The sequence below is a fragment of the Schistocerca cancellata genome, chromosome 4, assembly GCF_023864275.1.
Source record: "Schistocerca cancellata isolate TAMUIC-IGC-003103 chromosome 4, iqSchCanc2.1, whole genome shotgun sequence".
NCBI lineage: Eukaryota > Metazoa > Arthropoda > Insecta > Orthoptera > Acrididae > Schistocerca > Schistocerca cancellata.
Window position 1 is genome coordinate 779,281,849 of NC_064629.1, and position 12,158 is coordinate 779,294,006.

At 40.7% G+C, this 12,158-nt stretch overlaps 1 protein-coding gene across 4 annotated transcripts in view; it reads right to left on the minus strand.

The window, feature by feature from the left end:
* Positions 1-729: 729 nt before the first annotated feature.
* Positions 730-12,158, minus strand: part of LOC126184628 (SCY1-like protein 2) — a 179,263-nt gene continuing 167,834 nt past the window's right edge. For all 4 annotated transcript variants that reach the window (XM_049927100.1, XM_049927097.1, XM_049927099.1 and 1 more), the window contains one exon: positions 730-1,884. In XM_049927100.1, the coding sequence (XP_049783057.1) occupies positions 831-1,884 (1,054 nt within the window). In that variant the 3' untranslated portion in view covers positions 730-830. The remainder of the gene's footprint in view (positions 1,885-12,158) is intronic.

Below are 12,158 nucleotides of genomic sequence, written 5' to 3' on the forward strand. Positions count from 1 at the left end.
AGTCAGCGCTGTCGGTCTCCAGTTCTGGCATGAGCCAATTTTCCGCGGGCTACGCGCACGCGTTCATCCGTTTCTTCGCTCACTGCAGGCCAACCTGTTGATTTCCCCTTACAGAGGCATCCAGAAGCTTTAAACTGCGCATACCATCACCGAATGGAGTTAGCAGTTGGTGGATCTTTGTTGAACTTCGTCCTGAAGTGTCGTTGCACTGTTATGACTGACTGATGTGAGTGCATTTCAAGCACGACATAAGCTTTCTCGGCTCCTGCCGCCATTTTGTCTCACTGCGCTCTCGAGCGCTCTGACGGCAGAAACCTGAAGTGCGGCTTCAGCCGAACAAAACTTTATGAGTTTTTCTACGTATCTGTAGTGTGTCGTGACCATATGTCAATGAATGGAGCTACAGTGAATTTATGAAATTGCTTCAATCATTTGTAATAGCCCTGTAGAAGAAACTGCCAGGAATTTAGGAAAACAGAAGTCACAAGGTGTATAGACCAATACTAAATGCCATTTCCTTACAAATGTAATTCCCTCGCTGAGTACATACAGTGATGTTACCAGGTGCAATGGTATTTTAGCCATCATGTGCATTTTGGATGTAATGCTGTCATTTCATCACATGAATTTTAAATGCCACAGAATCTTATCAACTAACTGCAGTTGGAAGATACATACAAATGGGTATATGAAGACATCAGTTACAAGATATTAAATTGTCTGAATTGGTCATTGTCACATAAATATTTTTATTTTCAATATTTCATACATTTAATCACATAACTTTGACAATTTTCCACATTTCAACCATACAAAAGGACGGGCATGAACTACTGTAAAAGATCATCTATTTCAGACACGGAAAGTTTTCTTACAGGTTTACGAGCAGTATCACTTGGTTCGGTAACAGGGGAATAATAAGAGGTAGAGGATACTGCACCTGGGGTATAACAAGAGGTAGATGACACTGTGATAGGGGTGTAGAAAGAAGTAGATGGCACTGTATTTGGGGTTGATGACAATGATGATGGTACTGGATTAAGTCCATAAGATGAAGATGGCACTGAGGAAGAGGGATATGTAGTTGAGGATAAGGATGATACAGGACCAAGACGGTATGTAGATGAAGAGGTTGATGCTTCAGAAATAGATCCAGGTGAAGCTGTACCAGGAGTAAAATGTGATGGCGTCGATAATAAGGTAGCAGTATAGGAAGATGTGGAAGTTTTCGAGGTAGAAAGGGAGATACCAGACGATGCTGGACCTGGGACGTACGTTGAATCTGATGATATTGTACCTGAAGCGTGAGATGATGGAAACAGGACTCCACTTGATGCATAAGATGATCCACCTGGCTTAGGAAATTGTTGTACTGGGAATCTAAACTGCTGGGGGGTCCCAGCTGCCCCACTTGCCACAGCAGTTTTACTCCACTGTGACTGTTGGCTTTGAACTGGCTGTCTAAATGCTGGTGAAATAGTCGGAGCAGATGCACTCCACTGTACTGGATGACTATCTGTACTACTTGTATCGGCTGATTGAAACGATGAGAACGCGTCTGAAAAGGTATCTCCACCAGCACTTCGTGTGCTTACTGATGACTGTGGAGATCTTGGTGAGCTACGCAAACTAGAATCCATTTGGCTCAAGTTCCTCTGCAAGAATCCACTGAAATCCTCCCCAAATGGTTCAGATGTTACTGTAGTGGTAGATGATGTTGAAGCTGCTGAAGGTTGGTCCTTCTTACGCTTTGGCTGCTGCCTTCCTGTGTGTGCACTGTAGAAAGGTTTAGTCATTAAACCACAGAAGTCATCGGGTACTGTAGATGGAGTTAGCACAGGCTGAGCCTGTAACCTCTGCTGTAGCTCTTGTTGTTGCGCAATACTGTAACAACCAAATAAACAACTATAAATAGAAATAAATTCAATTGTGCTTACAACTAGTACGATATTATAATAGCTATAGAATTTAGAAAGACATTCTGGTTTGGAGGGAAAAGAGGGGGCAGGAGGGAGGAATAGACTTCTTGTAGGCAATCCCTTGATCCCAGCTGTACTATGACAACAAACAAAAATTTGTTGCATGGCAGAAATGCAAGGCTGCAAGATATTTACTAATGCTGCACAGATATTAATGGGGTGATATGACCTACAAAATCAAATTTTATCTGAGGACATACATATGTTCTAATTAAAACAGATACACATGGTTAATAACAGAGTAACTTATTCAATTTGAATTTTTATCACTGTGCCAGATGGGACGGAAGGGTCCACTAAATGAACAAAAGAGCTGAGGAACAGATTGCAAATGAGGTGGCAGGTGTGAACGTCCAGGCACAATAAAGGGAGGCCACTAAGAAAACAATCTTGTTGAGGACATATAAAGAGACAAACGGTCCAATAAGTACAATGGCGGCGCTTACTCTGCAAATAGGTGATAAAATACTGCCTTCACACACAGTGTGGTGCTGGCCACAAACATAGGTGGGGAGTTTGCTTATGTTAATGCCAGCACTAGTCTGTGCAATACTTACAGAAAATTTTGTATATGATATGGCTGCTTTCAATATTAGTCCTGCCTATAAAGGTGTATAATATGTTAGAGTCTTTGAATAAAAGATGGTTGGTGAATGCCAGTACAGGTCTTTCAAGTGGATACAAGCAGTGGAGTCAAGTTTGGAGGGAAATGGTACTTGGCTCGACAAGGACATTTTGTATTTTGGATGAGAATGAGGGTTGGCATATTGGTTGTAAGTAAGTAAGTAAATCTGTCAGTCTGTCCTGTATGTATGTATGTATGATCAAAAATATAAATTTGATCTACTCTGCTCCATCCTCTCATTTGAACCCACACTTTCACACACAAGGACAAAATACGTAAGACTTAGTCATTTTTCTAAAATCAACGGATTGTAGCTACACAATAGCTAAAATAATTTAGCACAGAACTGTAACTGGGAGATCACTAGCTGTGTCATGGATAGACTGTAGGGCTCTTATGGAGTCTTTGCAGATGAGGAATTTAGCAGCACGATTAGATCTCATCTGCTCCAGCACCTTCAAGATGCATATAATTCAGTACCATGCACTATGCAAGCACTAGCTAAGTGAATCTTGTGTGCACATTCAGGAAATAACACAGCACAGCCAATGGAAGCCTCCAATTTAGCCCCTCAGTATAAATTATAACACAGTTGCAGTGCCCAGATAAAATTCTGTAAAACGTGAATTTAAAAACACATTTTGGGGTAAAATTCTTCCTGTACCTTGACAAATCTAAAATAATTCTGGATCTCCTCACAAACTAGGATAGTTAAGGACTCCAACCCCGAACAAGTACAGCAACGTAGTCTGCATCAAGTGCCACTAGATCAACTGAATCCTGAAAAGCCTTTTTGCTCACAGTCTATCCATGAATATTCACGCCATTCGAAGGCAAATAAATGGTATAGAATGCCAGTGACTGTGGCGTCAAGAGCAAGCTGCATACGTGTTGCATCATGAGGCTCTGCCACCAGACAACAAGTGGTCGCTCACCTGCCTCAACAAAGAGGCTTTGAATCAGACTGTTATATACCCCTGCTCCCAGCCTAATCCTCTCGTGGTAAGCAGTATCAAAGATATTAAGATACATTGGCCAAGCTGAGCTGTAAACCACGTGTCTATAGTCAAGGTGGAGACTTTTAAAACTGCTGAAGACATATTCTGTCTGATCCCCATGACCTGTGGCTGAGGCATTTTAATATGCTGAATGCCTTTAGGCCTTTGTCTTCATTATTCTTCAGATGTGGTAACCTGATTAGCCTCTTATCGAACGTAAGATCTAGAAACTTCAATAAACTTTTAAAAAATTGAAAACAGTGACACTAATTTTGATAATGGGTAGGTTAAAGGTATAAGAGGAATGATTAAAATTAACACACATATATTTCCCTGATGAAAATTTCTGACTCAGTACCTAAAGGAAAGGAAGGACCATATGAATAAGTGTACACATCCGTGGAAGCCCCATTTGTGGAGCTGTACAAGGATTTTACGTTCTCAAGTACTATCATTGGTCCTGTCAAGGTAAACTATATATCTACGAGGTATGGAATTTGTAGGAAAGACACTGTATTCCCACTTTCAGCAGAGGGAGGTTATAGAGGGTAGTGCAAAACCTCGTAAACCCACACTGAAAGTGACTACGTAGTTCCTACGATTCTGAAACCCAGGTCAGATGCCAATTGACTAATGAGGGTCATGCTATGGTTAACTACTGGGGAACGTTCGCTCCTTCCCTGGTTTCAGATGGGGTACTAAAATATCTTACCTGCACAAGTCAAGATAGCCTCCAGACAGCCAAATTTCATTAAAGAGAGATAGAATGATTTTCTTTGCCTTCTTTTTGAGGTACTGTAACATGCTGCACTGTATCTGGCCCTTACCTTTTGCAGTCTCCTTGACCTGAGACAGTGCACAACCCAAACACACTAACATTACTCAAGAATGGGTTGCACTAGTCTTCTATATGCTGTCTCCTTTACAGATGAGCTACACTTGCCCAAAACTCTTCCAATAAAAAGTAGTCGAGCATTTGCCTTTCCTACTGTCAACTTGACGTGTTCATTCTATTTCAATCACTGCAACATTACACCTAGATATTTAACTGACGTGGATGTGTCAAGCAGCACCCAAATAATGCTGTATTCAAACATTACAGGATTGTTTTTACTACTTATCTGCATTAAAATTACATTTTCCTACATTTAGAGCAAGCTGCCATTCATCACACCAATTACAAACTTTGTCTAAGTCATCTTATACATGGCTACAGTTGCTCTATAAGGACACCTTCCTGTACACCACAGCATCTTCAGTAAACAGCTGTAAATTGCTGTTCACCCTGACCACCAGATCACTTATGCATAAGTTATAGAGAATAAGAGCAGTCCTATAACACTTCTGTGGGGCACTCCTGATGATACCCTTGTTTCTGATGAATACTAGTTGCCGAGGATGACATACTTGCTTCTATTATTTACAAGGTCTTAGAGTCACTCTCATATCTGGGAACCTAATCAGTAACCTCAGACCTTCAGCTACAGTCTGCAGTGGAGCACCGTGTAAAACGATTTCCGGAAATCTAAGAATATGGAATATGCCTTTGCACTCCATTCATGGTTTGTTGGCTATTGTGCAAGACTCAAGCAAACTTGGTTTCCACGAGCAATGCTTTCCAAATCTGTGCTGATTTGTGGACAGAAGCTCTTCTGTCATAAGGAAATTTATTATGTTCAGACACAGAACGTGTTCAAGAATTCTGCAGCAGACCAATGTTAAGGATATTGGTCTGTAATTATGTGTGTCAGTTCTTTTACCTTTCTTATATACAGGATTCACCTGTGCTTTTTTTCAATAGCAGTAAATGGAGGCTAAGCAAGGGACCAATGCTGCAGAGTATGCTCTGTAAAACCAAATTGTAATTCCATCTGGACCTGGTGACTTACCTGCTTTGACCTCTTTCAGTTGCTTCTTGTCTGTCACAGATACCAATTTCTATGTCCTCCATACATGAGTATGTAGACAGTAAAATGACTGTATGGTTATATAATCCTCCTCTGTGAACAATTTCTTAAACGTGAAATTTAAAATTTTAGCTTTCCTCTTGCTGACTTCTATTTCCATACCAGACTGTACAATGAGTGACTAGATAGAAGCCTTCGACGCACTTAGTGATTTTATGTTTGATCAGAATTTTCTTGTATTCTTGACAGGATATTTCACTAAGGTATCATGGTGGAAGTAGTTTTATATTTTGCGCACTGACCTTACGGATGCACGAATTTCTACTAACGTTTGCCTGTCAACATTTGTGTGCTCCTTTTTTGAAAGGTGAGTGCAATAATCTGTCTGTGCAGCAATTTCTGAATTTGATTATTAAACTATGGAGGGTCCTTTCCATCCCTAATCCACTTATTTGGCATGAATGTCTCCAGAGCGCAATTTACAATCAGTTTAAACTTTGCCAATAATCCCTCTAATGTCCGTCATACTAGAGTTAAATGATACCCATTCACTGTCCGAGTGGGATGCTAACAACTGCTTATCTGCTTTTTCTAGCATAAACGCTATCCCGGCCTTCTGGACAGATTTATTAGCTTTAGTAATACTATAATTCTGTCGCTATGATGAGACCACGACCACTAATCCCTGTCTCTATACTGACACTGTCGATAAGGTCAGTCGTGTTTGTAGTGACAAAGTCTAAAATATTTCCATTGCAAGTGGGTTGTCTAACTAGTTGTTCAAAGCACTCCTCAGAAAACCTGTTCAAAGGTACTTCACATGACTGACTGCACCAACTGCAGGAAATCCATAGACATCACAGTCTATACTCAGCAGGTTAAAGTCCCCTCCAACTAATACTGCATGATCTGGATATTTCTGTGCTAATAAGCATAGACTATCCTTTAATTACTCAAAAACTGTCACAGCAAAATTGAGTAGCCAGTAAAGATATCTAACAATTAACTTTAGTTCACCTAGACCTGTAATACGTGTCCAGATAGCTTCGCTGGCACACTCAAACCGACCTCAGTAGAGGATATTTTTGTCTGCAATGAATACTCCACCTCCTATGTGTCTGATCTCCCTATCAACGAGAAGTAACAAAATCGTGACTGCACAACGAAGTCTGTGCACTGGGTACCCAAACAGAATTCTGAATCAGGATGGACCGTGGTACGACGTAAATGCACGACTCACTTTTTCACAGACGAAAACAGGAAGCCATGGGAAAGAGTGCATATGGAGGCCTTTTGGGTGGCTCCTTTGAGCTGGCTTTCAGCCAAGCTGCAGATTGGAGACTATACCAAATACAGAGAAAATAATGGAAAAACTGGTGTTAGGGAAGAACAGTTTGGGTTCTTGAGAAATGTACGAGCACTGAAGGCAATACTGCTGACACGACTTACCTTAGAAGATAGGCTGAATAAATGCAAACCTACATTCACATCATTTATAGATTTAGAGAAAGTGTTTGACAATGTGGACTGGCCTGCACTCTTTGAAATTCTGAAAGTAGCAGGGATAAAATACAGGGACCAAAAGGTTGTTTATAACTTATAGAGAAACCAGACTGCAGTTGTAAGAGAGAATGGATACGAAAAGGGAAGCCACAGTTGAGAAGGGAGTGAAACAGGATTGTAGCCTACCCTTAATGTTATTCTTTCCGTACACTGAATAAGCTATAAAGGAAAGCAAGGAGAAACTGAAAATGGAATTAAAGTACGGGGTGAAGAAACAAAAATTTTGAGAACTGCCGATGATGCTATAATTCTGTTAGAGATGACAGGGGACTTGGAAGAGCACTTGAGCAAAACGGTTAGCGTCTTAAAAGCAAATTAACATCAATAAAAGTAAAACAAGGGTAATAGACTGTAATTGAAATAAATCAGGCAAAGCTGATGGAATTAGAATAGGAAATGAGACATTAAAAACAGTAGGTGAGTTTTGCTATTAAATCAGTTAAATAACTGATGATGGCGTAAATAGAGAGCACATCAATAAAAGTAAAACAAGGGTAATAGACTGTAATTGAAATAAATCAGGCAAAGCTGATGGAATTAGAATAGGAAATGAGACATTAAAAACAGTAGGTGAGTTTTGCTATTAAATCAGCTAAATAACTGATGATGGCCTAAATAGAGAGCACATAAAATGCAAACTGGCGACAGCACCAAAAGCATTTCTGAAACAGAATAACTGAAGTGTTAGGAAGTCTTTTCTGAAACAATCTGTCTAGATTATAGCCCTGTATGGAAGTGAAACATGGACGATAAGCAGTCCAGAAAAGGAGTGAACAGCAGCTTTTGAAATGATATGCTGAAGAGTTGATGGGTATATCAAATAACAAATGAAGTGGTATTCAATCGAATTAGAGGTAAAAAGAAATTTATGGCACAATGTGTGTGTGTGTGTGTGTGTGTGTGTATTTAGAGGGAAGGTAAAAACTGTAGAGGGAAACCAAGAAGACTTGACTACAGTAAGCATGCTCAAATGGGTAGGGTGTGGTAGTTATGCAGAGATAAAAAGGCTTGTACAGGATACACTAGCATGGACAGCTGCATCTAACCAGTCTTCAGACTGAAAACGACATCAATGCCAAATGCAAAAATAGTTGATATATAGCACAGGGATTACCACTGTCTGATGGAGATTAGTAGCCCATTGATGGTGATGAGGAAACTTTTAACATTCAGCAACAGAGCCCTTTGGGCACCATTCCCTTACACCTGTGGGGAGCTGAACAACATACCATCTCTAACCCAAAACTGATGAATAAAAATTGGTAGGGAGCTTCAAAAGCACCGGTCATGGACAGTAAGTGAAATGTCATGGCAACAAGCAGTGTTGTATGCCTTATGTGACTCACGAAAGACTGCAACGATGTTTCTGCCTTTAGAAAAATCCTGTCGTATTGCTGTTTCCAATCTAACCATATGGTCGGTTGTGGACCGTCCCTTGCAGACACCACACCAATAAGGAAGAAAATTCCTGTTATTCGAGAATCTAGTATAAGTGCAGTGCCATATGACTTATTTAAGTCAAAACAGGCTACAATGAGATGTTAACGTTTAGAAAAAGGCTGGTGGGCTGTTGTCCCTAACCTAAATAGATGGTCAGTTGTAGATTAGACCCTCATGGAAATTACAATAACACGGGTACTAAAAGAACCCAATTTAAGTGTCAGGTTACCATCCTTTCAAACAGTTTGCAGAGCACATTGGTGAGGCTAATTGGTTGGTAGCTATCGATGGACATAGGGTTTTTGCCTGGTTTAAGGAATGAGATTGGGGCACTCTCTCTCCATTGTGAAGGATAAGCATCTTCTAGCCAAATACAGTTGACAACCCTGAGTAATAGGGTCGCTGAGTCACAATCAGATGATGTATCATCTGATCATGAACTGAATCATGATCTGAGGATGTATGATGAAGTGAATCAAGAGCCTGAAGCAGTTCCTACTCAGTGAAAAATTTGTTATACAATTCGGGAAGCAAAGGAAAGGGCGATCTTCAACTTGTCTTTTATGCATCCAAAAGCAAAGCAGATAAGAAGAGGCACTGACAGTGCTCGAAGCAGGTACTTTTTACTGCATTTAATTAAATAGCTAGCCTTTGCATGAGGACTGTCTGTGACACTGCAGGGACCTTTGTTGGTCCTTAATAGCTACTACAATATCTTCAGTCCGTCATGGTACAACTTTCAGCATAGGGGACCTATAGAAAGAGGGATAGCAATTTCAGCAGCACAGGTAATCACACTGAAGTCTCCAACTACCTCATAATGCTATCTACAGCAGAGGGGACAAAGGTATCACAGAGGTATAAACCTGCCAGTTGCCTTTCAGAGATTCCAATAGCACAATAGGTCTGGCAAGAAAGTGGTAACTTCACAAGAAAGTGATCACTGTCACAAAGAGCATTACAAAGTCAATAGCTGAAAAGGTGCCCTGGGTGGCACTAGATTGGGTAGGTCTACTGTCATTGAGGGGAGACAAATCAAGATTGTAAAGAGGTTAATCAATCAGGAGCCCCTTACCAGATAACGTGGTACTTCCTCATTAGGTGTGGTTTACATTGAAACACCAATGTAGGAGAAAGAAAGGGGGGGAGGGGGGAATAGTTGGATGGTTGTTGGATTAAGGTGGTCATTTCAAGCATGTCAAGTATCCTGCCCAGGAGTACATAAAGGTACCAAACAGTGATCTGTGAGACCACTCGCAATCACACTGCTATTGCTTCTAATGTGGTAGCAGACGCCCTCTCAGGACCAGACCACAATAGTTCGAACAGAATGCTCGGTAACCTCAGAGGGTTGAAGAATGGTCAACAGTGAGATGTTTTTCTCAGAGAGCAACACAGATCACACACCAGGCGGAAGTTAGTTGTTGCAGTTTTGGTAGGTGATAATTATGTTCATTGTAGTTCCACTGAATTATCATCATATTAAGGGTGCATTTGTTAGCTGTGAAAGGGCCAAGTGCACAAGTCACTCCCCAATCTCATTGTCTATCAATGGTGATGCGGAACAAAATTGATGAAGACAGCTCCGGAGTCTGATGGTGTGGGGAGATCTGGTGCCTTCGTGATCACCACAACAGCCTTCTCTCAATTTCTTCTTCTTTTCTTCAACTATTTTAGAGGGTAGAGACTCCTGTGAGGGCTTATCCATTGTAGGGTAGTAACTGAAAAGGAGTGGGCAGTCCTTGGGCTCTCAGACTGTGATGCCTTCATCCACTGGCTGGTTTTGGTTTGCTGCTCTATTTATTTCTGTGGATAAGGTTCCCTAAAGGCAGCCCTGCCACCAGTAGATGTCAAAGTACGATGCTGCTTGAAGGTTCCTCAAGCGGGAGCTGCAGCAACCACAATAGACACGGAGCAGGGAGAGAGGCTGGCTATCTCCTCCATGGGCTAATTTACTTGTGCAACTTCCAGAGGTTGACATTGAGGAAATGGAGGGAGTAAGTACTTGAGGTCCTGGCAATATCCTGACCATAGTAACAGCAAAAGTCGCTAGCACTGGAACTGGATATGAACGGTCATACTTTGTCTGGGCTTCAAAATAGAGATGCGATCGGAGACTTAAGTTCCTGGATTGATGTTCTGTAATTAGGGTAGCACACTTTGGGGATCTGGGAGGATAACCATCTGTGCAGTTGAGAGAATGGTATTTGCTCACATGGGGACTCTTCTGGAAGTGGCCTACCACATTCTCCACAAATTAGGTTGTTCATACACGGTAGTAACATACTTCCAAAAGCATTGGCATTGGGAGATATGACTGTACATAGCAATGATAGACCATGATTTTAACTTTCTCAGCGAGCAACCACTTGCTCAACAAAAGATCTGTGCCTAAAGACTGGAAAACTGTGTAGGTCACACCAACACTTAAGAAGGGAAATACAAGCAATCCAATGGATTAGAGACCCATACATATCACTGATGTCAATTTGCAGCACGATTTGGGAACGCATACTGTGTCTGAAAATCATGAATTGCCTCGAAGAAAATGATCTGTTGATACAATCAGCATGCATTCTGAAAATATCTTTCTTGTGCAACCCAAGTACCTCTTTACTCTTATGAAGTAAGGAGTGCTATCGACAGGGGATCTCAAATTTATTCCATGTTTCCCGATTTCTAGGATTTTGATGCTGTTCCTCACAAGCAGAATCTAGTCAAATTGTGTACCTATTGAGTATCATCTCAGTTGTGCAACTGGATTTGTGGATTTCCTTGAGAAAGGTCACAGCTCGTAGTAGTTGATGGAGTGTGATCAAGTAAAACAAAAGTGATACGTGACATTCCAAAAGGAAGTTTTATAAGCTCTCTGATGTTCTCAATCTACATAAATGATTTAAGAGAGAATCTGACATACATTTTAGACTATCTGCTAATGATGTTGTCATTTACCATCTACTAAACTCATCAGAAGATCAAAACCAATCACAAAATGATTTAGACAAGATATCTGTACGGTGCGAAAAATGGTAATTGACTCTAAATAAGGAAAAGCGTGATGTCATACACATGAGTACTGAAAGGAGTCCATTAAATTTCAGTTACACAATAAATCTTTCAAATCTACAGGCTGTCAGCTCAACTAAATACCAAGGAATCACAATTACAGACTCCTTAAATTGGAATAATCACATAGATTATGTCGTGGAGAAGGCACGCCAAAGACCATGTTTTACTGACAGAACACTAAGAAGACACAACAAATCCACTAAAGAGACTTCTCTGCTGGAGTAGTGCTGAATAGTACGCAATCCTTAGCAGATACGATTGACGGAGGACACAGAAAAAGTTCATAAGAAGGGCAGCTCATTTTGTATTATCACAAAATAGAGGACAGACTGTCATTAATGTAATGTGTGAATTAGGGTGGCAATCATTAAACCAAAGTTGTTCTTCACTGTGGCGAGACCTTTTTCTGAAATTTCATTCTCCAACTTTCTCCTCCAAACACAAAAATATTTCATTGGTGCCTACCTACATAGGAAGAAATGGTCATTGTAAACAAAGTAACAGAAATCAGAGCTTGTATGAAACCATTTAAGTGCTCATTTTTCCCACACTATTCGAGAGTGGAAAAGTAGAGAAA